The 27,310-nt window shown below is 44.4% G+C and overlaps 1 protein-coding gene across 1 annotated transcript in view; it reads right to left on the bottom strand.

Moving 5' to 3' along the window:
* ADGB (androglobin) overlaps window positions 1–27,310 on the bottom strand; it is a 387,180-nt gene that overhangs the window by 59,982 nt on the left and 299,888 nt on the right. Inside the window, exons 26-29 of the mRNA XM_089694277.1 lie at window positions 26,187–26,374; window positions 24,605–24,789; window positions 19,732–19,895; window positions 15,791–15,902 (exon numbers count right to left, since the gene is read on the bottom strand). Of these exons, the coding sequence (XP_089550403.1) occupies window positions 15,791–15,902; window positions 19,732–19,895; window positions 24,605–24,789; window positions 26,187–26,374 (649 nt within the window). The remainder of the gene's footprint in view (window positions 1–15,790; window positions 15,903–19,731; window positions 19,896–24,604; window positions 24,790–26,186; window positions 26,375–27,310) is intronic.

The following is a 27,310-nucleotide window of genomic DNA, read 5'->3' as shown; positions in this document are numbered from 1 at the left end:
TTGTGGGAAAAAAAGGACATCAATTTTATTTATGTATAGCGTTGAATGACTGCAGAATTATCAGTTAAAGTAAAGCAGTGGCGTATTGCAAAAAATGGCCTGGTCAGGAATGTAGTAAATCCTCTGGATGGCATGCAATAAAAACACAGGGATGGGTGCCTATATGCATATTTTGACCCCATAGTCACCATGTAGTATGGCAGCTAGATTGCCTGCATGCACACAATCTTAGCCCTGGTATTTAGTCTAATAAAAATGCATTAAGTATAAATGGCACTGTAGGTGGCACTGTTACATTACCTTTTTCCTAAATGTCAGAATAACCAGAAAAAAAGTTCACAATTCTATCAGTTCATATAATTATACTGAGTGCACATTTCAGATTATATTATCCTGCAGTTGTTGTAAATGTTACATAATGTTACGGTCAACAAAATAAAAATATGTTAATTTGTAACTTGAGTTGTGTTCACAGGTTTTTATAATAAATCTCTCAAGTAACAAAAGAAGCATTTCTTTTTTTCAGTACCAGGTTCTACATTTCACCAGGTTGTTATATTTGAAGTAGACACAGGCAATGTTTGCACTTGGAGGAAGCATGTGTGACAGAAATGGTAACAATGTAAAAGCTGAAAGATGTGAATTATCCTTAGGGCTCTATCACACTGATCAGTTTTTAGTCAGTTTTTCAGTTTAAAAAAGTGAAAGAAAAATGCATGAAAAATGCATCCCTTTACATCTTAAGGAACTCTTTACATGGTCAGTTTTGTTTTTGGCTGTGTTCACACTGCTCCGTTGCAAAAACGCTGTAAAAGCAAAAAATCTTCTGATTTTTTTCAACTAAAAAACTGATCAAATACTGAACAGTGTGAAAGAGTCCTAACATGCACCCCACTGGCACCAAAAATGTAGCAAGCAGGACTTTTAAAAATGCAACTGACAGGTGTGACAAGAACCATAGGATTAAAGGGATGCATTTTTACTGTGTTTTTGCAATGGAGCAGCATGAAAGTGGATAAAAACGCAACTGAAATGCACCAAGAAATATATATATAAGTGAGCGCTTCTGGAAAAAAGCTGCTGCCACAAAAAAGTGTGACACACCAACCTTGGAAAATAATAAACAAAAAAAATAGTGCAGTGCTAAAGTGTAAACACATACATAAAAGATCATCAATGCATAATATATGTGCAAAACAATTCCAGTGTCAATTTATATATCATATGTACCAATCCTCAGAATTGAAAAGTGATAATTCAATAAAATATAATGAAAATAGTGATGACAATAAAATTCAAAAGTCCATTCATTAAAGGGCATATCCAACTTTGAATAGTGTCTAAATAGTGCAAAGAGATAGAGATGGCCAAAATTCTTATTCTCAGCACCACCAGCAATGTGCACTCCTCCACCCGTATGCACTCACCAGAGGGTTAAATTACAACTGCATGCATCATAATTGCCGTAATCATTCCTGCGTCTCAATTCCTGGTCATCAATTCCAAAGTCCTAGATGGAAAGAGCTCACACCACAGAGCCCAGATAGAAGTATATAGTGTAGTATATTTTATTTAAAACTAAATAAGACAAAGCTAACACAACCACGTGGATGCATCAAACAAACAAGCTGTCCAGACCTACAGAGATGGCCGCCGCTCTGTGATGCTTCTTAATGTACCAGTAAGCCAGAAACCATCCACGTGAATCCTTTCCCTTTCTTTCCTTCCTTCCTCCCCTCCTTCCTTCCTTCATCCATTCCCTCCCTCTCTTTTTTTCCTTCCCTTCCTTCTTCCATCCAATCCATTCCTTCCTCCCTCACCACCTTTCCTCCCTTCCTCCCTTCCTTCCCTCTCCCCCCCTTCCTTCTTCCATCCTGTCCCTTCCTTTCTCGCTCTCCACCTTTCCTTCCTTCCTTTTTTCCTTCCTTCATCCATTCCTTTTTTCCCTCCCCATCCTTCATTCCTTCCTCCATCCATTTCCTTCCTTCCTCCCTCTCCTTCCACCATCCATCCATTCCCTCTCTCTCTTTCCTTTCCTTCCTCCATCCCATTCCTTTCCTTCCTTCCTCCATCCTCTTCCTTTCTTCCTCCCTCCCACCCCTTCTTTCCTTCCCTCCCCTTCCTTCCTTCCTCCATTCATCCATTCCCTTCATTCCTTCCTTCCTTCATCCATTCCCTTCCATTCTTCTTTCCTTTCCTTCCTCCAGCCCATCCCTTCCTTCCTGTCTTACTTCCTTCCTCCATCCTCTTCTTTCCTTCCTCCCACCCCTTCCTTCCTTCCCTCCTCTTCCATCATTCATCCATCCATTCCCTTCCTCCCTCCACTCCCTCCCTTTCTTTCTTCTTTCCTCCCTCCCCTCCTTTCCTTCTTTCCTCCATTCCCTTCCTTACTCCCTCTCCACCCTTCCTTCCTTCTTTTCTTCCTTCCTCTCCACCTTTCCTTCCTTCCTTCATCCATCCATTTCCTTCCTTCCTCCATACAGTCCCTCGCTCTCTATCCTTTCCTTCCCTTTCCTTCCTCCTTTGCTTTCTTTTCTCCTTTCCTTCCACCATCCCATTCCTTCTCTTCCTCCCTTCATTTCTTTCCTTCCTTCCTTTCCTTCAATCCTTAATTTCTTTCCTTCCTTTATTTCCTTCCTTCCTTCCTTCCTTTCCTTCCTTCCTTCTCCCAAATCTCTCTCCCTCCTCTCCTCCTCATTCCTATTTTGTCCTCCAGCAATAGCATTCATGAGTGCAGCCAAAGAAGTTTAGTTTTGTGCCATCAGCCTATGGTAGTAGTTGGTGGGGACATCTGATGTAAGGGGGACTGTGATAGGGATGTATGATATAAGGGGGTACAGGTTCTGTATATTCATCCCAATCTAATCACAGCTCAACATACAGTATACTAGTGCACCCTGTTCACTCCCTACTGACACTGTCCACTGCCTCTCCAAAATCATTGTAAAAATAATACAATAAAAAATTGTAAAAAAAATTATTATTTAAATAATAAAATTTTTTAAAAAATTGACACCCACTCCATTGCTCTACTGACACCATCCACTGGCCACCCAAAAGCATTTTGAAAAAATGATAAAAATAATAACATTAAATTGTAAAAAAATTATAAAACTGAAAAAAATAATAATAATAATAATGATAGAAATAAAGAACTACTGACACCGTCCACTGCCCTACTGACACCATCCTGCACATACTACCCAACTCCATACACTCCACACTCTGCTCCCTGTACATACTACCCACTGTCATACACTACACCCTGTACATTCCCTATTTAACATTACCACATTCTGCATTATGTAAATCACCTCCGACACTATTTAACCACACCCCTTTTAAGCCATGCCCATGTTTAAAGCGCAATTTAAACCACTCCCCTCTCTCACTCCCCTCTCTCACCCCCCTCTCACACTCCTTCCTCTCTCTCTCTCTTCCTCCTCTCTCTCTCTCATCCCTCCTCTCACACCCACTTACTCACTCCCCTCTCTCTCACTCCCTCCACATGTCAGCCATCTTTAAACCTGGAAATTCCCAGTGGCTTCTACAGAAAGAAGCCAGGAACATTCATGCAGGCTTTGCTGTGGTGAATATTTACATGCTCCTTCTATGCAGCTGAGCTGCAATATGTAGGTGAGGTGTTGTGTGGGTAGGACTTGAGTATAGGCAGGGACACAGGGGGCCCCATTATCTCTTAGTGCTCGGGGGCCCCATGAGTTGTCAGTCTGCCCCTGCACTCAGCTTCTCAGACTACAGTACTGCCACAGTGTTTCTGTTGGAAATCAATCTGTCTCCCCTCCAGCTGGCCAGTGAGACCAGCTAAAGTTGGTTAGAGAATCCAGTGTGAAGGTCTTCTTCTTACTGTGGAAGTCCAGGGGGATGAAGAATGGGATGAGGAGAGTGATGGGGGAGATGAGAGGCACTCAACCCATGCTCTAAGGTTAGTGAGTGGGCTTGTGGGTAGTGTACAGTGTGCTGTAAGGTCCAGCAGAGCAGGACTAGGCTGTAATTTGCATGCACTGCCCATCAAGTTAGATGAGAATTTATGGGCAGGGACAACCTAGAAAGGATTCACCTACTCTATGCATGAAATCAGCCCTGTAGACTGAGAACTACAAAGGCCAGTTACACAACTGGTTGCCGTGCTCAAGTTTGAGAGCTTTTCTTAAGAAAAAGTAATGCAAGGTCAGGGACATTACTGAACCTACATGGGTTCAGTAATGACTGGATCTATAATCACTGTTGGCACTAAACAACAAAACAGAGCATGTTTTAGGTAAGCAACGTGATGGCTAATGCACACGCACATTAACTGCTTTACTTAGAGTTCAAGTGTCTTGGAGCTCCTGTGTATATAAAAATGCAAGTGCGCTTTTAATGCAATTATACATATGCTGTAGTCCCTGACCTGCCCTCAACCCCCTTGTAAGTCTTACACTACACTGCCCCACATTCAGCAAGAAATCAACAACTATATCTCGCAGCCAACTGTCAAAATATTATTCACTATGCACTCTCCTATTCAACATCTCCTCTTATCCTCCTGTTCAACATTTGTATTCCCCTTAAAGTGTTACTAAACCCACAACAGTAAAATCAGTCTGTATATGCAGTAAAGCATGCTTGTTATACTCACTGTGCAACCTAAGGGGTTAAACCTCTGCATTGTGTAAAAAGGCAGTTTGATCCTCCTCTAGGTCAAATATCCACGTCTTATCTCCTGATAAGACAGACTGAACCATAGCCATTCTGCACATGCTCACGTTAGTGTGTATTGCTAGAGAGGTTTTTTTTTTTTCTTGAGAGAGTGCATGTGATCAGCACAGGGCCAATCAGCACTGTCCAAACAGAGATGAGGGGGGTTTGCATCCTCCTAGAGCAGAAAAAAAACTCCTCCTACAAGTTTTAACCAGTGCTCTACTGAACACTTATAAGTCACAAGACTGCTCTAACTACTGATGAGAAAAGGTATTTAGCAGGTTATATTCACTAAAATAATTGTACTTCCATGTTCTGTGTACTGTGGGAGACCAGATATAGTGATTGCAGGGTCCTGGGTTTAGTAACACTTTAAGCATTGAGAACCAGTATTTTGCTCACCAAGGGGATGGAGTACAAAAAAGGGAGAACAGGGAGAAAAAGAATTGAATGGTTTTACTGGGCAACATCTGCACTATTTCATTCAAACTGTCTTAAATCATTTCCGAAGTGTATCCTTGATGACACACTTCTTCAGCACTTCATAATTAATACATTTGTATACATCTGTGAGCCAAGACTACAAACATCCTCATGAATAAATCTATATGCAAATCAGATGCACTGGAGATATGTTTGATTTTCCTGATTATATGAATGAGTTTTTCAGTATTTGGCTGAACATTCAATACATAAATAAGTTGTATGGATTTCTGAATTGCATGATCCTCTACAGGTCAGACAGATGTTTCACGATAACTGCAATGCAACTTATTACTGAACATTGTGCAAATATATATATACTGTATATACACACACATATACACACATATATATATATATATATATATATATATATATATATATATACACACCCACACATACACACACATATACCATGTCGGACAAAACTGCAGTACAAGAAAGAGAGAGACTTCCAAGATGCTTTGAGTCCTGTTTGCTAAGGAAATTGTGACCAGCTATATTGGAAACGAAGTGACTTTTAGCATATCCCTGTTGCATACAGACTACTCTCAATGTTCTTTTATTAGAAAAGGATAGATAGCTTGTGTATTAATGCACATTTGTAACACTCTGTTTTTGGTGCAGCGTTTTTCTGTAACTGTAAGTAGTTTTGTTTACACGTCATTTTTGTTTAGTAACAGCACCTTAATATACTACTGGGTTGCTTTTATGGGTTTACCTAAAAAATAAAGGCAAACAGCTGAAAGGAAAAAAAAAATGTTTAGCTTTTACTTAAAACAAATGCCTTTTTTAAAACAAAAAATGATAATTAGCATCCAAAGATCTCCAGTGGACAGAAACAAAGTCTGAATATATGACATGTAAGTCATGACATAAAAAGCCAGAGAATAACCTTTGCCAAGTAGCCAGTGAGCACTTGAAGATCAGGAGGGGGTATATTTTTCTCCCTGACAGTTTGTGCTGTGTCAGTATGCTTGAACCTGGTGATAAGCCTAAGGGGGTGGTTTCTGTCCCCCCCAGGAAGTCTTTGCCTGGAGATTTTTTGTGATTCCTGTAAACATTTGCCAGAATGCTCTGTTTTTTATTCTACATCTGTTCTTTGCCCATCTCTGGTGTTTCTACCACTAACCTCCACAGGTGTGTTTATGTGGAGGAGGTTGGGCACGCTGTCAGTACAGGTATGTTGATCCCCAGAGGAGTCCCAGTTACCGACCAACATTCTGGATCATTATTATTATTATTATACAGGATTTACTGTATATAACGCCAACAGTTTGCTCAGCGCTTTACAATATAACGGTAGACAGTACAGCAACAATACAGTTCAATACAAGAGGGTTAGGAGGGTCCTGCTCCTTGGAGCTTACAATCTAGAAGGGAGGGGCTAGTGGTATAAAAAGGTAGTAACTGTGGGGGATGGACTGGTAGGAGTAGAAGATTCCATTATTAGCTGAGGGAAGAATAGGCTTCCCTGAAGAGATAGGTTTTCAGAGATCGTCTAAAAGTGAGCAGAGTAGGCGATAGTCTGATAAATTGGGGTAGAGAATTCCAGAGGATGGGGAAAGCTCTGGAGAAGTCCTGGAGATGAGCATGGGAGGAGACAAGGGAGCTACAGAGCAGGAGGTTGTGCAATGAGCAGAGAGGACGGTTTAGGTGATGTTTGGAGACAAGATTGGTGATGTGCACTAACATATATATATAAACCCCATAAAGTGAAACGATCCAAACGTGCATATATGTGAACTCAATATGTGCACCTGCACACAAACAACATATATTTCCGTGTATATAAAGTCCAAAATAAAAATGATCACATTCAGGTGAACACAAAACACTCGTGCTGATATTTGTATATAGAAGTGAGTTGATAGTTGAGCAGAAGATCATCCGAACACCGGCTGAATCAGCCTCTCACCTTAAGGATTCGACCCTTGCGAGTCAAAGCGTTTGTTAGGATCCCTCTCACAGATCCTCCAGGTAAGTATCACTCCAAACGACTGCTCACATTGTATATGAACCTCCCCCCAGGCTTTAAGAATTATGGGAACCGCAGGGCAGCACAGGCCGGGGCTCTGGAGGTAAGTCTGGCGGAGCTGTTCAGCCGCTGCGGTGATCTCCCTAGCAGTCCGAGAGTGGAGTTTTTTTAGGAGGAGGGGACGGTCAACTTTATCAAAAGCCACAGAGAGGTCAAGTAGTAAGAGTACGGAGTAGTGGCCATTGGTTTTAGCAGTTAGTAGATCATTAGTGAGTTTTAGTAGGGCAGTTTCAGTGGAGTGTAGTGAGCGAAAGCCAGACTGTAAAGGGTCAAGAAGGTTGTTGTAAGGGACCGCCCGGCGGTACCACTAGCACTCCACTGATCGGACGTTCCCAGCGTACGGAGTCTAAGCCCCAGAGTACTTGTTCACCAGGGCCCCTGATGGTGGGGATGGACTTGGAGTACCCTGGGACCAGGTCGTGACTACTGAGGACACCCGTCAGTGGTAGGGGTATTCGCCAGGGGCTCCCACGGGAGAGAGCCAGGTATGAGGAGGTCTGGAGACCCCATTGAGAGGGATGGATGGATGGATGGCTGAGCAAGTGTAAGGTCATACAAGCCGGGTCGGTAACTATGGGGACGGTGCGGTACAGAGCAGCAAGCAAAGAATAGTCGGGTCACACGCCAGGTCAGCAACAGCAGGTCAGATCCAATAGGGGGCATTCAGGAGAGAGGTCAGGCAAGCAAGGATCAAGAACAGGAGAAAACAGCAAGGTCAGGGCACAATCCGGGTCAGCAACTTACTTCCACAGGTTCACAGGTACACAGGATTCAAAGAGACCAGAAGGCACTGAATGACAGCTCAGGGCCGTTTAAATATCCCGCCCTGCGCTGTCATTGGTGCCAGGCGTGCGCCCGCGGTCTCTACTGCGCATGCGCGAACCTGGTTGCCGCGGTCGGCCAGGTCCCGGCGCCCGCGTCCCTGCACAGGGCGGTGTACTGCGACTGCGCCGAGCCCAGCGGCGCGGCGATCCCCGACATTGCCCCCCCCTACGGGCAACCTCCGGATGCCCACCCGATCTCTCCACCACGGGTGATCGCGAAGAAACTCCCGGACTAGTCTAGGTGCGTGGACATTATGAGCTGGTTCCCAGGAATTGTCCTCTGGACCATAGCCCTTCCACTTAATTAGGAATTGGGTCTGGCCCCCCCTTCTTCGGCACTTAAGGATTGTTTCCACCTCAAATTCCTCTTGTCCTTCGACAGTTATGGCCTCCGGGGGTCTGGATTCTCGTTCTGGGAAGGCATCTGGGATCGCTGGCTTCAGCAGGGATACATGGAAGACTGGATGAATTCTGAACGTGTCCGGAAGGATAAGCTCATATGCTACTTCGTTGACCATCCGCTTTACCCGAAAAGGCCCCACAAATTTAGGTCCCAATTTTTTCGAGGGACAAAGCATCTTTAAATTGGTTGTGGCCAACCACACCTTCTGCCCAGGCCGCAACTCCAAATCCCCTCTTTGTTTCTTGTTAAACGCCTTCTTATTGTCCTCTTGGGCCCGAGCGATGGCTTCCTGGAGTATTTTGTTATTAGCGGAGAAGAAGGTTAATGCATCCTGCGTCGCTGGAACTGGGCATTCAGAGACCAAATCAGGGAGAAAAACAGGGTGAAACCCATAATTAGAAAAGAATGGGGACTGCCCCATTGCAGAATGGCTTGCGTTGTTATAAGCGAACTCCGCCAGGGGTAAGAGTGACAACCAATCATCCTGCAGGAAAGACGTGTAGCAACGCAAGTATTGCTCCAGGGTCTGGTTCGTCCTCTCGGTCTGACCGTTGGTCTGAGGGTGGAACACAGAGGAGAGGGACAACTTGATGTCCAGGGCCTTGCACAGAGCCCTCCAAAATTTAGATGTAAATTGGACCCCTCGATCAGAGACAATGTCCTCAGGTACTCCATGAAGTCTAACGATCTCCTGGATAAATATTCGCGCTGCTGACGGAGTCTTCCTTAGTGGCATGAAGTGAGCCATTTTGGATAGGCAATCAATGACCACAAGAATTGCTGTGTGGTCTTGCGAAGGTGGGAGCTCGACTATGAAGTCCATCGCGATCCTCTGCCAAGGCCGTTCGGGAATCGGCAAAGGTTGCAACAGCCCCCAGGCTTTGCTCCTCGATGGTTTGCTCTTCTGGCAGATGGTACAGGATCTCACGTAGCGCTTGCAATCCTTAGCCATGTTTGGCCACCAAAATGAGTGCCGGAGAAGCTCCAGAGTCTTGACTGGGCCAAAGTGTCCTGCCAGCGGGTGATCGTGGCAATGCCCCAAAACCAGGGTCCAGACTTCCTCAGGTACCACGATTGAATCTTCCTTCCACAGGAGTCCCCCCTTGTTCTGGAGGGATACCCCAACTGGGGTTGATGTGGCCGTAGATGCTTCTATTAGCTTGGAGCGAAGGTCCGTCTGGAGCGCCAAGAAGTTCCCTGAAGACAAGATAGTGTCGGGTACCAGTTCTTCTTCGGAGTCCTCATACATACGAGATAGCGCGTCAGGCTTCGTATTTTTAGATCCGGGCCTGTAAGTAATATGAAAATTAAATCTGGAAAAGAACAGGGCCCATCTTGCCTGCCGTGGGCGTAGACGCTTGGCAGTCCTCAGATACTCCAGATTCTTGTGATCTGTAAAAATCAATATGGGGTGTGAGGCACCTTCCAGCAGGTACCTCCATTCCTCTAACGCTGCTTTGATAGCCAACAGTTCTCGATCACCGATATCGTAATTCTTCTCCGCTGAGGTGAGTTTCCTCGAGAAGAATGCTACGGGATGGAGTAATTCTTTGGTGCCTTTCCTCTGAGACAGGATGGATCCTACCGCATTCTCCGATGCATCTACCTCCAAGATGTAGGGCAGGGCCGCGTCCGGATGGCCCAGAATGGGTGCCGAGGTAAATAGCTTTTTCAGAGCTTCGAAGGCTTCTTGAGCCTCCGGTGTCCATTTGAACCGGGTTCCAAGTTTGGTTAGTTGAGTAATGGGGGAGACCAGACCCGAGAAGTTCTTGATGAACTTCCGATAAAAGTTTGCGAACTATATAAACCGTTGGACGCCTTTTTTGTCCGTGGGTTCAGGCCAATCTAAAATTGCAGAGACCTTCTGAGGGTCCATCGCGACCCCCGCAGTGGAGATAATCAGGCCTAGAAACGTGATGCTAGATTGCTCGAAGCAACATTTCTCCACCTTGGCATATAACCCATGCTGCCGCAACCGCCCCAATACCTTTGCCACATGCATCCTATGATCCTCCAGGGAGGGTGAAAAAATTAGTATGTCGTCCAAGTAGACGATAACGAAGACATCCAAAAAATCCCTGAAGATGTCGTTCACGAAATGTTGGAAGGTGGCTGGTGCATTGCACAGCCCAAATGGCATGACCAGGTATTCAAAGTGGCCAAACCGGGTACGGAAAGCCGTTTTCCACTCGTCCCCCTCTCTTATGCGTACCAGGTTATAGGCCCCCCTTAAATCAAGTTTTGTGAATATAACCGCAGCCTTTAGGCTCTGAAACAGTTCTGGTACCAATGGCAACGGGTAACGATTTTTGATCGTGACCCTGTTCAGCTCCCGGTAGTCGATACAAGGTCTCAGGGTTTTGTCTTTTTTCTCCACGAAGAAGATTCCCGCTCCTGCTGGAGAAGTGGAGGGGCGGATGAATCCCTTCTGGAGGCTGTCCTCAATATATTCCTTTAGGGCCCCCAATTCAAGCTCAGATAGGGGGAAAATTCGCCCAAAAGGAATTTCAGAGCCTGGTAACAGGTCGATTGGACAGTCATACGGGCGGTGGGGGGGCAGGGTATCGGCTCCCCGCTTACTGAACACATCCAGGAACCCATGATAGACTGCGGGAATAACCTGTTTCAAATCAGAGTCTCCTTCGGAGCATAGGAGAACTCGGGGCCCTGCGGGGCCCGAAGTGCGACAATGTTCCCGATAGTATGGGGAAGGGAACGAGATTGACCCGGTTTCCCAGTCAATTTGGGGGTTATGGGCCCGTAACCATGGGAGCCCCAGAATGACTGGGAAAAGGGGTGACGCAATAGCGTCCAGGCGGAGGAATTCCTGGTGCTGGTTGGCAATGGTAGTGGCAATGGGGGGAGTTTCCTGATTAACTACCCCCGATTTTATCTGGGAACCATCGGCCAAAAAGATGTTGAAGCCCTTCTGTCTGTGTTGGAGAGGGATACCCTGCTGGTGAGCAAAATCGAAATCCAGGAAACAGCTGCATACCCCCGAATCAACTATGGCTGTCACCTCCACAGTCCTTTCTGGAAGCTGAAAGGAGAGGGGCACTACTAAGTATTGCGAAGGACAGGTATTGCTAACAGACAAGGAAGAAGAACGGGTGCACTAACTCATTTTCAGTGGGCAGGATCGCACCATATGACCAGCTTCACCGCAGTAAAGGCAGAGGTTCTGGGCTCGTCTGCGCTGGCGTTCCTCCAGTGGTAATTTAGGCCTCGCCAGGCCTAGCTGCATAGGTTCCGGAACGTCTCCTGGTGGTGGATTCTGGATGCTTTGCTGGGTTGATTGGCTGGGGCCTAGGAATGGACCCCAGGTATTTCCGCGACCCTGGCCGGACCTCTCGAGCCTGCGTTCCCGCAGTCTTCGGTCAATTTTAATTGTCAGGGCAATAAGGTCTTCTAGAGACTCGGGAACCTCCACCCGGGCCAGCTCATCTTTCAAGGGATCGGAGAGCCCCATACGGAACTGGTGCAACAGAGCAAACTCGTTCCAGCGTGTGTCCCCCATCCACCGCCTGAAATCAGAGGCGTATTCCTCTGCCGCCCGCCGGCCCTGTCGGAGCGCATATAAGGTCGCTTTGGCAGAGGCTGCCCGCTGTGGGTCATCATACAAGATGGCCATTGCTTCAAAAAAACTATTGACCGATCCCAGATGAGGATCATTGTTTCCCCTTAACCGGTGGGCCCAATCCTGGGGTTCACCCTGCAATAGTGAAATGATGAATCCTACTTTCACATTTTCGGTCAGAAAGGATCGGGGTTTTAGCTCAAAGAACAAGAGACAGGAATCACGGAATGACCGGAAGCGTGTGCGGTCCCCGTGAAAACGCTCCGGTAAGGGTACTCGGGGTTCCGCCATATGGAGCGGGGCGGAAGCCCCTGAGACTGGCTCCTGAGCTACCAGGGCCGGGGGTGCAGAAACCAGGGCCTGTGGGGCAGGGTCAGAAATAGAGCAAGTCTGGAAGCGATTCTCCAGCTGCATACATCTGTCCTGCAGGGCCGTTACGGCCTGCGTCAAATTAGCTAGGTGCCTGCAAATTTCCTCTAGCGGGGAGGGACCTCCTCTAGGCTCAGTCATGGCCTTCTGGTACTGTAAGGGACTGCCCGGCGGTACCACTAGCACTCCACTGATCGGACGTTCCCAGCGTACGGAGTCTAAGCCCCAGAGTACTTGTTCACCAGGGCCCCTGATGGTGGGGATGGACTTGGAGTACCCTGGGACCAGGTCGTGACTACTGAGGACACCCGTCAGTGGTAGGGGTATTCGCCAGGGGCTCCCATGGGAGAGAGCCAGGTATGAGGAGGTCTGGAGACCCCGTTGAGAGGGATGGATGGCTGAGCAAGTGCAAGGTCATACAAGCCGGGTCGGTAACTATGGGGATGGTGCGGTACAGAGCAGCGGGCAAAGAATAGTCGGGTCACACGCCAGTTCAGCAACAGCAGGTCAGATCCAATAGGGGGCATTCAGGAGAGAGGTCAGGCAAGCAAGGGTCAAGAACAGGAGAAAACAGCAAGGTCAGGGCACAATCCGGGTCAGCAACTTACTTCCACAGGTTCACAGGTACACAGGATTCAAAGAGACCAGAAGGCACTGAATGACAGCTCAGGGCCGTTTAAATATCCCGCCCTGCGCTGTCATTGGTGCCAGGCGTGCGCCCGTGGTCTCTACTGCGCATGCGCGAACCTGGTTGCCGCGGTCGGCCAGGTCCCGGCGCCCGCGTCCCTGCACAGGGCGGAGTACTGCGCCTGCGCCGAGCCCAGCGGCGTGGCGATCCCCGACAGTTGTTGTCAGTGAGGAAGGAGCTCAGGCGATTGTAGACTAAGCGTTCTAAGAGTTTAGAGGTAAACGGGAGCAGGGAGATGGGTCTTACGTTGTTCAGGTTGGTGGGGTCCAGGGAGGGCTTTTTAAGTATGGGATTGATGTATGCATGCTTTAGAGGAGATGGGAAGGCACCGTTAGAGAGGGAGAAATTGAAGATGTGAGTGAGGGAGCATAGGATGGAAGAAGAGGGTAACCGTAGTAGTTGAGAGGGGACAGGATCCAGGGGGCAGGTAGTGAGATGGGCTTCTGAGAAAACCTTAGTGACCTCTTCGGTAGTAGCAAGGTCAAAAGAGGAAAGTGTTGAGGGAGGTTTAGTATAAGGTATGCTAAGTGGGATGGATGTCTGTGTAGCGGAGATGCCCCTACGAATTGCATCAATCTTGTTTTTGAAATGATTTGCAATCTCGTAAGCAGTGAGTGAGGTACTGGGTGGAGGTTGAGAAAGTAGAGAGTTATAAGTGGAGAAGAGATGACGAGGAATGGATGACAAGCTATTGATGAGAGTGACAAAGTAGGCTTCTTTGGCAGCATGGAGGGAGGAATTGTATGTTAAGAAAGCAGATTTATATAGGGTGAAAGCTTGGTGAGATTTGGTTTTATGCCACAATTGCTCCAGCGCACAACTATGTTGTTTAAGATTTCTGGCGTTGTCAGTCTGCCAAGGTTGTAATGGTCGGGCCTGATGCTTCACGTTGTTAGAGGAGCAAGTAAATCTAGCGTGGATGAAAGCAAACTGTTGTAGACAGCAGTGGCCAGGTCAGGGCAGGACAGAGGAGAGATTCTGTCATAGAGGCAATCAGTTACAGAGTGGAAAGGAGCAGGGTTCAAGTTGTGAGGGTTTCTGCAGGTAATTGTTTGCTGCTTGGAGAGACAGGTGTTTGAAGATGAGGACACTGTGAAGGTGATGAGATTATGATCAGAGAGAGGAAAGGGGGTGTTTGTGAGGTTATAGGGAGTGGATCTGTGTCAGGGGCGGACTGACCATTCGAGTACTTGGGCGCTGCCCGAGGTCCCGGGGTCAGTAGGGGGCCCCATGAAATGCCCCTGGTACCTTTTTTATAAGCTTTTTTGGGTGGGCAAGGACACGGGTGGATCCTCTATTGCCGGGGGGTCCCATGAGTTGTCAGTCTGCCCCTGATCTGTGTGCAACTAAGCTGATTCTCCTGCACTGAATGGGTCTTCTGACAGGTCATCCTATCCAGTATAATCAGCCAATGCCAAGGCAGTGGATCACAAGGGGAAACAAAAAGCTCTGAAGCTGCAAAGGATGTGTGGTTTATTCTGACCTGTAGGAAGAAACATGTCCCAGCTTATTCAGCTGTTTACATTTCTGGAGTGAAGAGCTGGAAAGCTTGTCTCCTGGTTGCAAGCTCAGAGCTCAATGCACAGGCAGAGAATGCTCCTGTAGGCCAGTGGGATTGCTACAAGCTGACTTATGCATTCTCTCTCCTCAAGTTGTTTTCTAGGCTGCTTGCCAGAATCAAGAATGAAGAAATCCAGTCCAACCCCTTGCCCCAAACTGTCCATGGAGATTATAGTACACAGTTCTGGTTCATCCCCTCACCCACATGCCGCTAGATCACCCAAGTTTACTATCACAAGAGCATTGGAAGGAAAGAACATGGCTCACTGAAAAGGCATGTAGAGAAACCCCCAAAGTCTCATACAATCAAAAAAAGCTTTCCATATGCAATGATAAATCTTGGGGAAAGTATAATTAAGTATGGTTGTAACTTTAAGTATAAAATACTTTTAACAACGATTGGGATTAGAGAGTCACAATGTAAAATAAGGTTGACGTACCCCACTCTGCAGGCTAATCCAGAGCTAGGAGAATGACTGGAATGCCCTTGTTTTCGATCATTTGAAGTAGATGATGTAATTGCTTCAGGGAAAGAAAGACATACATCAGAGCATACTGATCCCACAGTGCTATCAGGGCATCTCCCATCGAATCCTTCATCCTAGAGACAAACCTGTCAAGCTTCTTGTTGGAACAAGATCCACATGCAGCATCTGCTTGCCAGCTCTCCACCCCATGAATGTTTGTCAGATATTCCCTGATCAGTCAGTACTGCAGGCTATAGCCTGCAATGCTGATCAGTGTATTCTGACAGTGGAGAAGTCTCCCCACTGTCAGAATCCAATAGCTCTGCTGAGAGGATTCTCTCATCTATTTCAAATGTGTGGTCAGAGGAATCAGGTCAGTTTTTCATTCAGCCTACTGGTTGAACAAAAATAACTGACTCGTCATGACAATTTAGAACAGTGTGCCACTGTTTTTGGTCCACTGTGACTTATGTTGATAACAGCTACAATCTGATTTCCTATATTTATCAGACTCTGTGTGAACTGTGCCTTTAGAGAATTCAACTTGTGCAACTATGAAAAAGCTAATACTCTTTTTTTTAAACATTTCAGTGTGTTCACAAATTGACTAGCTGTCAAAAATGTATGTGAATATTGACTTTGTTTTTTAACTGAAATCACAAAAAAATGTAAAAGGTTACCTTTCATTTCCTGTTTTTCCATTTCTTTAAGGGATTGAACAAAGGCAGCCTGGCTCTCTGTAAGCATCCAGCTTTTATGTAATACTGTAGCTTGTATAATGTACTTGTGTGCCTGCAGAAATAGGAGATAACTCAAACTTTTATGTTCTTTTATGCAAGACAGAACTGCTTTCAAATTTGTGAGATTTAAAAAAAGATAAAGATAGATATATATATATTATATAAAAGTAAACATGAAGGCTGTTAATTTATCCTGACTAGTTTACTAGAACAATCCTTTAAATATGTACAGCAGGGGTCCTCAAACTTTTTAAACAGGGAGCCAGTTCACTGTCCCTCAGACCGTTGGAGGGCCGGACCACAGTTTGAAAAAAAAAAATTATGAACAAATGCGGACAGAGTACATGAGATGACCAGAGACTGCTGACAAAGTACAGGAGATGACCAGAGACTGCGGACACAGTACATGAGATGACCAGAGACTGCTGACACAGTACATGAGATGACCAGAGACTGCGGACATAGTACAGGAGATGACCAGAGACTGCTGACACAGTACAGGAGATGACCAGAGACTGCGGACATAGTACATGAGATGACCAGAGACTGCGGACACAGTACAGGAGATGACCAGAGACTGCAGACACAGTACAGGAGATGACCAGAGACTGCAGACATAATACAGGAGATGACCAGAGACTGCGGACATAGTGCAGGGGATGACCAAAGACTGCGGACATAGTACATGAGATGACCAGAGACTGCAGACATAGTACATGAGATGACCAGAGACTACGGACGTAGTACATGAGATGACCAGAGTCTGCAGACATAGTACAAGGGATGACCAAAGACTGCGGACACAGTACAGGAGATGACCAGAGACTGCAGACATAGTACAAGAGATGACCAGAGACTGCGGACATAGTACCTGAGATGGTGCCCCATCATTAATGTCAGTGTGTGAGGAATAGTGCCCCATCATTGGTATCAGTGGGAGGAATCGTGGCCCATCATTGGTGTCAGTGGGAGGAATCGTGCCCCATCATTGGTGTCAGTGGGAGAAATCGTACCCCATCATTGGTGTCAGTGGGAGGATTGTGCTCCATCATTGGTGTCAGTAGGAGGAATCGTGCCCCATCATTGGTGTCAGTGGGAGGAATCGTGCCTCATCATTGGTGTCAGTGGGAGGAATCTTGCCCCATCATTGGTGTCAGTGGGAGGAATCTTGCCCCATCATTGGTGTCAGTGGGAGGAATCTTGCCCCATCATTGGTGTCAGTGGGAGGAATCTTGCCCCATCATTGGTGTCAGTGGGAGGAATCTTGCCCCATCATTGGTGTCAGGGGGAGAAACAGTGCCCCATCATTGGTGTCAGGGGGAGGAAATGTGCCCCATCATTGGTGTCAGGGGGAGGAATAGTGCCCCATCATTGGTGTCAGGGGGAGGAATAGTGCCCCATCATTGGTGTCAGTGGGAGGAATAGTGCCCCATCTTTGGTGTCAGTGGGAGGAATAGTGTCCCATAATTGGTGTCAGTGGAAGGAATAGTGCCCCATCTTTGGTGTCAGTGGGAGTAAGTGCCCCATCATTGGTGTCAGTGGGAGGAATAGTGCCCCATCATTGGTGTCAGTGGGAGGAATAGTGCCCCATCAATGGTGTCAGTGTCCAGCAGCGGCTCCTCCAGATGGTGTCAGGATCATTCCAGGACGGGTGCCTGTGTCCCTTCTCCCCCTCGATCTCCGTCGGCGGCTGCAAAGGAGCGGGCCGGCTCCGCCCCCTGACCTCGTCCTCTTCTGCTTCCTCCTTCTGGCCTTCACCTGGATACCGGCACACTGACAGCGGGCCCCGCCCCTCACGTGCCCTGAGCGCACTCCGGGGATCCGCCCACCACTCTGCTCTCCTGTGCAGCCGGTCCCTCAGCCATGGCGGCCCTGCCCCTGTATATATGTGGCCCACGGGCCATAGTTTGAGGACCCCTGATGTACAGTTTCGGAATCTGCCTTCTGTACATGAGGCAGTATTACACTGCAATACTTATATTTCCCTTCAACAATTGTATACTGTTTTTAAGGAAATCTTCTCACTTGGCTTTCATGCATGTGTTCCATACTTTCTAAGCCACTGTCCTTGAACAAGTATATAGATCAGATGTTTTGTCTGCATTTGACTTCATTTGTTTCCCGGTTGTTCTAAATCCATAAGTCAAATATTGAAGCCAAAATCAGCCAAGGGACTAGCATTTTTAAAACCCTGCATTACATATTTTACATATCTTAATACAGGTTTCCTTTAAAAAAAAACTCTGTTGCAAAAAATAAGGTCTGTTGTAAAATAATGTTTGTAAAGGAATTGCTATAATATTTATTGTTCCTATCACTGGGGACTCTTGCCTTTGGTTTCTTACAGATCACTGGTCACTACAGGTTCGTTAGAAGCCTGTGCATTGCTGTGACAGCCGCTAGCCGCTAAATCACTGTAGGGACAAATTAGTGACATAGAAGCCAACAGGACAGCCACAGTCTGTAGCAGAAGGGCATCCAAAACACTTGAAAGATGCCAAAGATTCCAGTGGTTGGTTTAGCTATGCAAGACAGCAAGACTGGTGTCACGTGTGGCAAGACTACTAAGTAATAATCACTGTTGTTTTACAGGCTGCTTAAAAAAATAGCAATAGTAACTTTAAGTCTGTTACAGAGCTGGCTACAAAGTATTTGCAACAAATACGGCCTAGAGACAAAGCATAATGCACCCTATAATTAATTCTCCATACCACACAGAATAGTTTTAGTTTACACAGTTGACTGCAATCTAAACTATGTAAACCCATACATTGCTCGCCCCTTTATGCAGTAATTGACTGTGCTGGGTCCCAATCACTTTAATGCTGTAGATGTGGTTATTCAAGTAAAACGGTTAACACTTGATTGCTCCTCCAGTATAATTGGAGCCAGTCTTATATTTTTATAATCTTTATAATCTGTCCAAATGGATGATGTTGTTAAACTAGGAGGAATAACTTCCATTGCACTGTGCATTAATTCACATTTAATAAGATCATGGCCATTGCAGAAAAGAAAGGCTTATTCCAATCAACTGAAATCTAAAAGCTGATTCATATTATGTCAATTCATTTCAAGGTTCGTATTCAGTATCAGAGGCCATTACCACAACAGCCCAGTTTTTTTAACAGTGTAATTGCAATCAGTAATAGGCATAAACATCATTTTATAGTGTTTCATTAATAAAAGTTCACACATATTGCTCAGAGGTCAGCTAAAAAGTTTTTAGGTTGCAAAGATAATGCAATAACTAAGCCAAAGTTGACAGCCTATTTTTACCAATATTCAATTTATGTGGCTTTGACACTGTCAAAGCATTATTATTTGAATTTTAATTTTACAATATAATATATTTCATTTAAAGGTATCCATACTTTGCCATAGTTTTAACTGGGGCTTTATGGTCAAATATTCCTAAATATTATATCAGCAGTAATACAGCTGTTAATCAGGCTACTCATGCTTGAAAGGTCTCTGATTAGGACAGGGGCAAAAAAAGGATGCCCCTTTCCTCCAGGCTGGGGTTTGGATATGGGGCTAACAACCCCTTTTTGCAAAAATCATTAGCATTTTATTGGAATTATACACAATGACAAATTGCTATGTTTTTTCCTCAACAAATATTGTGTGTCTTCACAGTATTTATACAGGAAAAAAATATTTTCTTTGCAATATCAACTTACTTTCTGCATTTAAAAAATAATTTTGTTAAGTAATAGATAGCTAGTAGCCTTAATAAATTTGCTGTTCTTCTATTCATTTCTGGGGCTCCCAAATCTTTATCCTTGCCTTCCACCGCTGTGATTATTACTACCATGGTTTAATTAATTCAGAATGAACTGGTCAAAATCAACAGAGTAAACAGCGCCATCAATTCTCACCGGCTGTGGGGTGGGTGTTTTCTCTTCATTGCTTTCATTCTCTTCTGTATGTTGAGTTGCCGCAGTACTGCCAGGTCTTGATGAAGGCTTGCTGTTTCTCTGGCTTCCACCTGAGCCATTCCTCCCTTTCTTTGTTCCATTTGACAAAACCTGGCTTTTGCTTGCTGTTATAAGAGATATTAGTTTATAAAAATGTCAGTATGTGGGGAGAAGTCAGTAGTTTAAGCAAACAACATCACTCCCATGTCAAAGTGCTGGATTCTGGAGCACAGACTTTCTTTCCTCTGGATATAAATAGAATAAATAGTATAGGGATCTAATTTATTCATGAGATCTTAGCTAAATGCTCAGCAAAATTTTAATTTTGTTATTTTAAGTTTAATTGATGGCTGCCTTATATACTGTATATTTGAGGGTATGAAGTTCAATGATAAGCTTCACTTATATGTTCACTTTTAGTTGCTTAAATTTATCAATGAACGTATTTTATTAAACATGTTTGATAAGTGCAAAAATACTTGCTTATCCTTTCAGAAATCTTGTGAACTGATACCTTCCTGTACTCTCTGCCTCTGCTGCATTTTCATCACTTTCCAGCTATCTCTGAGGACTACAGAACCCTTCTCTCTTGTTATGGAGAAGAGGAGAGGGGAAGGTGTTTGTAGTCAGCTTCTCCATACAGTGAAGGAAATAAGTATTTGATCCCCTGCTGATTTTGAATGTTTGCCCACTCACAAATAAATGATCATTCTAAAAATCGAATGGTAGGTGTATTGTAACACTGAGAGACAGAATAGCAACAAAAAATGCAAAAGAAATGCATGTCTAACAAATTATGCACTGATTTGCATGTTAATGAGGGAAATAAGTATTTGATCCCCTATCATTCAGCAGGATTTCTGGCTACCAGGTGTCTTTCATACAGGTAACAAGCTGAGATTAGAAGCAGTCTCTTAAAGGGACTGCTGCTAATCTCATTTTGTTACCTGTATAAAAGACACCTGTCCACAGGAGCAATCAAACAATCAGATTCCAAACTCTCCACCATGGCAAAGACCAAAGAGCTGTTCAAGGATGTCAGGGACACGATTGTAGACCTACACAAGGCTAGACTGGGCTACAAAACTATCGCCAAGCAGCTTGGTGAGAAGGTGACAACAGTTGGTGTAATCATTTGCAAATGGAAGAAACACAAAACAACTGTCAGTCTTCCTAGGTCTGGTGCATCATGCAAGATCTCATCTCGTGGAGTGTCAGTGATCATGAGAACAGTGAGGAATCATCCCAGAACTACATGTGAGGATCTTGTCAATGATCTCCAGGCAGCTGGGACCACAGTCACCAAGGAAACAATTGGCAACACACTACGCCGACAAGGATTGAAATCCTGCAGTGCCTACAAGGTCCTTCTGCTCAAGAAAGCACATGTTCAGGCCTCTCTGAAGTTTGCCACTGAACATCTGCATGATGCAGAGGAGGACTGGTTAAAAGTGTTGTGGACCAAAATGCTCTTTGGCATCAACTCCACTCGCCGTGTTTGGAGGAGGAGGAATGCTGCCTATGACCCCAAGAACACCATCCCAACTGTCAAACATGGTGGTGGAAACATTCTGGTTTGGGGATGTTTTTCTGCTAAGGGGACAGGACAACTGCACTGCATCAAAAGGGCCGATGGACGGGGCAATGTACCGTCATATCTTGGGTAAGAACCTTCTTCCCTCAGCCAGGGCATTGAAAATGGGTCATGGATGGGTGTTCCAGCATGACACTGACCCAAAACACATGGCCAAGGCAACAAAGGAGTGGCACAAGAAGAAGCACATTAAGGTCCTGGAATGGCCTAGCCAGTCTCCAGACCTTAATCTGATTGAAAATCTGTGAAGGGAGCTGAAAGTTCGCGTTGCCAAACGGCAGCCACCAAGCCTTAAAGACTTGGAGAGGATCTGCCAAGAGGAATGGGCCAAAATCCCTCCTGAGATGTGTACAAACCTGGTGGCCAACTACAGGAAACGTCTGACCTCTGTGATTGCCAACAAAGGATTTGCCACCAAGTACTAAGTCATGTTTTGTGAAGGGGATCAAATACTTATTTCCCTCATAAACATGCAAATCAGTGCACAATTTGTTAGACATGCATTTCTTTTGAATTTTTTGTTGCTATTCTAATGATCTTAGACTGATCATTTATTTGTGAGTGGGCAAACATTCAAAATCAGCAGGGGATCAAATATTTATTTCCTTCATTGTAGATACAATGTACTGAGTAACACCCTAGGACAGGTGGTATAGTTCTGGCAAAACTGCAAGGTGAATATAAAGATAAAAAGCTGGAAAAGAAGAATATATTTAGCCACAATATCTAAGGACTGTTACACTGCCATATATTATTTTTTTCTTGGCTTTAGACATGCTTTAAATACCTGCAAATTACTTTATTTATGATAATAATAATTATGAGCAATGTGGTTTCACAATATCTAGAAGTAATTGAAAAAAAATATATATTTTTTGGCTCTGCATGGCTGAAGAATAATGGGCTTTATGTTAGATGCGTCCAACTGACAGCAAACTGAGTGCTGAAAGCTGCATTCCTGCATTATTAAATTGGGTTAATATTTCATGGCATTAAGAGATGTAGCTGGAGTGCAGGACCACTGCTCAGAGTTACTAAAAAAACCCCAAAAAACAGAGAAAAAAAATGCACAAGCCCAATGTGATAAATAAAGATGGGCAGAGTGGCAGTCTACTGGAGTAGACATTGTTAATTGTTTCAAAGTTCCAAACATGGAGATGGAATTTTAGCTGCTTGCAGTGGGGGCACCCAACAGGAGGGAGGGGCCAGAAGAGCCTGCGGGGCACCCGAGAAGATGAGGATCCAAGCTGCTCTGTGCAAAACCAATGCACACAGCAGGTAAGTATAGCATGTTTGTTATTTAAAAAAAAATATATTAACCTTACAGCCCCTTTTACACGGGCGGTTAGATTTCAGCTTTTAGCTGAGTTTAGAGGAGCTTATTTACTGCAGCTAAATGCAGACAATGCATCTCTATGGCTCCATTCACACACTGCGTTTAGCAATGTTTTCATAACATACGGTGTTATGCATTTAGGAAAAATAGAGTTGACAGCGTCCAGGAGCGATGTACCGCAGCTATCTGTACATAAACGCAGGTAATCGCAATACAAAGAAAAAATAAATAAACAGTTGCTATAGAAAAGGCAAGAATTTACTACCGCAGCTAAACGCATCTGCATATAAACGCACATAATTGCAGTTGAAAGCAATGTACAAATGCGAGTGATCTCTGTGCCAGGATTGTTGGAATGTCAAAATAAAAAAAAATGCATTTCCAAGCGGCAGAACAACCACCCGTGTGAAAGAGGCCTTAGAATCGCTTTAAACTTACAGTATAGTACAGTATAGTACAGTATCCTGTTTAAACTACAGGATAGTGTTTTATCCTATCTCCCTGATATTCTCTCCTTTTTCTTCTATCAGCAGCCTGTGAAGTTCAGCAACCTAAAGCTTCTATCTGCATTCCTCTAGCTGAGTCAGGACATACAATCAAGGCTGCAAATGTACATATTTTAACTGAAAAAAGTGACATATAGTTTTAAGACCAAGGAGAGGGGAAGTGATCTCAATACGGAAGTGACTGCTCTGGGCTTCATCAAGATAGTGGCTTCCAGCAAGAAGAAACAAGAGCAATGCTGGAGGCAATTTACAGCACACACTAATTTTTGTTACCATACTGTAATTAATACTGTGGAATGTATGTTCGTATGTAAAAAACATTCATTGTTATCAGACTGTTATAGGTAAAGTTCCGCTTTAATATCAGCATTTAGGATGGGACAGGAAAAGGCATTGCACAATGCTTTGAATTAAAAAAGTAAAGCTTGTAGATAGGAGGCAAGGCACAGAGATCACAGAAATAACCTCATGCATGGGTTGCTACTCTTTCATTAAGCAATCACACTTAGTTCCCAACCATGGTGCTTCCTGCATGGAGTTTGCATGTTCTCCCTGTGCTTGCGTGGGTTTCCTCCGGGTACTCTGGTTTCCTCCCACACTCCAAAGACATGCTGGTAGGTTAATTGGCTTCTGTCTAAATTGTCCTAGTTTCATCCCTGGCCAGGTGGGAACTCCTGCATGATAGGGGTTGGGGAAAGACCTGGTAACCTACCCTGTAAAATAAGTTGCATACGCATGACGGTCCATGCAATCGCCAAGGGTCGGATACGACTGAATGGATAGATAGATTTAGCTGTTTGCCTGTACTGTCTTGTTAAAGGAGAAGTACTGTACTTCTCCTGTGGATCACAGGAGTGCAGTTCATTCTGCACTCCTGTGACCCATTTTCAGGTGACACCACTTAGCCAGTCCAGGCTGGGGAAAGATCCTGACTTCAAAGTTGGGATCCACCTCAGAGTCTGGAGCGGCACCTGGCTTAGCCTCTCAGGTAAGTGCTGAGAGCCTGAGCCAGCCGTTCCCTCCCCCTGCACAGCCTAGCACTCCGGTCAGCGATTGGGGGGGGCAGAGCAGAGAGCGGTGAGTGACAGTCACCGCTCTCTGCTCGGAGCGGAGAGGAGAACTCAGCGATCAGCGGTCATGTGATCACTGAGTTCTCACCCTTAGAGCCGATGGGGCCAGATGCAGCATCGCACCGATGCGGCATCCACCTACAGTATGTAAATATACATATTAAATATAATTAACATTAAATATCTTTCTTTAGCTACAGACATTCACAGAACGTTTTTTTTCAGCTAAAACATATTTCACAATTCATAGCCACAAATAAATAAATTACACAATTAAATATCTATTTGCATTTTGTACGGAAATAGAATCTAGTAGAAAATTACTCACAATAAGAACTTAAGGGTCTTTCATTGGGCATAAAACAAAATGCGGGAATCACTGCTTGACCTTTTCCGATGACACTTACAACTTCTTCATTATTATCAAAGATCTGTACCTTGATGAATACATCTGACTTTGAGGTATGTACGTGAACTGTGGCAATATGCTCTATTGCTGCTTTTACGGTGTACCTTTTATCACAAGGGCAGAACAAAATGCATTAAATTACAGAAGCAGCATAGACAGGAAGTGTCCTTCTAACAGATTTTGACAGGAGATTTATGGCTTTGTACATAGAATGAATAACCTATGTGTTGAGAATTTTATCTGAAGATGAAATGGAATACTTTGCATAATTGTCTAGTCTAAACTGAAAGCATTCTTGTATACTCTCTTCATTGCAAAAAAGACCAAGTACAGTAACAAAATATGACATTGAAAAAGAAAGCAAAATTGAGTACATGGCTGACCCGGCCTGATTTACAACTCTCATCACTTCTTCATTTCATTTCTTTGACAGCAAAAAGTCTTAGCCCTGGTTCACACTGAATGCAACTTTGAAATCGCACTACTTCACTTGAAGAATCAGTGCAATCTGTACCTCTGATTTTACTGTGGCTTGCAACTTAATTTAACAGAAGTCAGTGCAAGTTGCAATGAAACCAGAAAAAAGTAGTGCAGGAACTACTATTTTTGAAATCGTGCTACTTCAAATCGCACTTATTAAGGCAGTGCCATAGAAATACATTGGATGCAAATTCAGGTATGATTTGTAAATCTCATATTGCACCTGAAGTTGCAGTGATGTGAACCAGGGCTGATTCAGTCAAGATGTCTTGTCCCTCTGTGCAGTAATCCATTGCAACCAACCAGCACTAGAAATTGGCACTTGAGAATAAGTACTGAATAAATTAAAAAAAAATAATAATTGCAGACTAAGTGGTTTCTTGTTACTAAATCGCAGGCCAGGTCACTGGACAATAAAAATGATTGGCTTTAGAGTATGTGAACAAATGGGGGAAATTTAACCAATACACGCCCGGCCAATAGCCAAAAGGCGGACGGAAAAATGTATTGGATTTCCGGATTGATCAATATTCAGATCTATACCATAGTTTGTGAACTCTGTAACTTTCCTACAAACTAAAAAATACATCTTAATTTGGGTTATTTTCACCAAAGACATGTAGCAGAATACATTTTGGCCTAAATTTATGAAGAACAATTATTTATTTGCAAACTTTTATGACAGAAACAAAGAAAAACGTGTTTTTTTTCAAAATTTTCGGTCTTTTTTTGATAATTTAGCAAAAAATAAAATCCCCGGCAGTGATTAAATACCACCAAAAGAAAGCTCTAGTTGTGTGAAGAAAACAATAACATTTTAGTTTGGGTACAATGTTGTATGACCGCGCAATTGTCATTCAAAGTGTGAGAGCGCTGAAACCTGGAAAATGGCCTGGGCAGGAAGGTGTAAAATTGCCCGGTATTCAAATAGTTAAAAAACGGTGAATGTAGAGGAATTAGGATATTTAAATTTTCATGTAGTTACAGACATTAATCTAATGAAAATCCCATTAAGACTTACCTAAATATTACATCTTTGCTTTGAGGTATGTAGTAGTCTCTGATTTCTCTTGTAGAAAAAGCATTGTTTACCATGTCACGGGACAGTGATGGTAAAGGGGAAGAGGCACCAATAAGCCTTAGTCTCCATTTCCCAGATGATAAAGCAAACTCCCCGGTATATGCCTCTGCCATAAATGTGTATCCCTTCTGTAACATGAGCATACATATTGCATTACTCCAAGGGATTGTTTACACTTGGTTCAACTTTAACACACATGAAAGTGCTTACCGCTTCAACATGCTTTTTGATATGCTTCTGTAATGCTCTTTAATGAAGCTTGGCAAATGCCCTGTATGTGCTGATTTTCTATTTGTTTTAAATGGGCTCAGTAGAATCCCAGCTCAGTAATACTCCCAATCATCTAATCTCCAGCCCATTATTACCCCTGTTCAGCAGATCCCCAGCTCATTATTACCCCTGTTCAGCAGATCCCCAGCTCATTATTACCCCTGCTCAGCAGATCCCCAGCTCATTAGTATCCTCATTCAACAGATCCCCTGCTCAGTAGTACCCCCCACTCTGCTGATCCTCTGCTCAGTAGTAACTCACAACTCTGCTGATCCTCTGCTCAGTAGTAACTCACAACTCTGCTGGTCCCCTGCTCAGTAGTAACACCCAGCTTTGCTGATACACTGCTCAGTACTAACTCCCAGCTCTGCTAATCCCCTACTGAGTAGTAACCCTCAGCTCCGCTGATCCTCTGGTTTGCTGATCCCCCTCTCAATCTAGTCCCGTTCACCTTCTGGTTTATTGCTCCCATGCTGTGCACCCTGTGTGACATCTGCTAGTTTCTCCTGCCACCCTGCTGATCCTCTGCCACTGACCAGCTACTACATGGCACCTGTTGGTTTCCCAGTCTTAGTGTGTGCACGTAAGAGATACAGTGGGGATCGAAAGTTTGGGCACCCCAGCTAAACATTTGTATTAATGTGCATAAAGAAGCCAAGGAAAGATGTAAAAATCTCCAAAAGGCATCAAATTACAGATTAGACATTCTTATAATATGTCAACAAAAGTTAGATTTTATTTCCATCATTTACACTTTCAAAATAACAGAAAACAAAAAAATGGCATCTGCAAAA

This window comes from Staurois parvus, unplaced genomic scaffold (genome assembly GCF_062004578.1).
Source record: "Staurois parvus isolate SC_StPar_1 unplaced genomic scaffold, SC_StPar_1.0 ptg000657l, whole genome shotgun sequence".
Taxonomy (NCBI): Eukaryota; Metazoa; Chordata; class Amphibia; order Anura; family Ranidae; genus Staurois; species Staurois parvus.
This window is presented reverse-complemented; position numbering and strand designations above follow the sequence as displayed.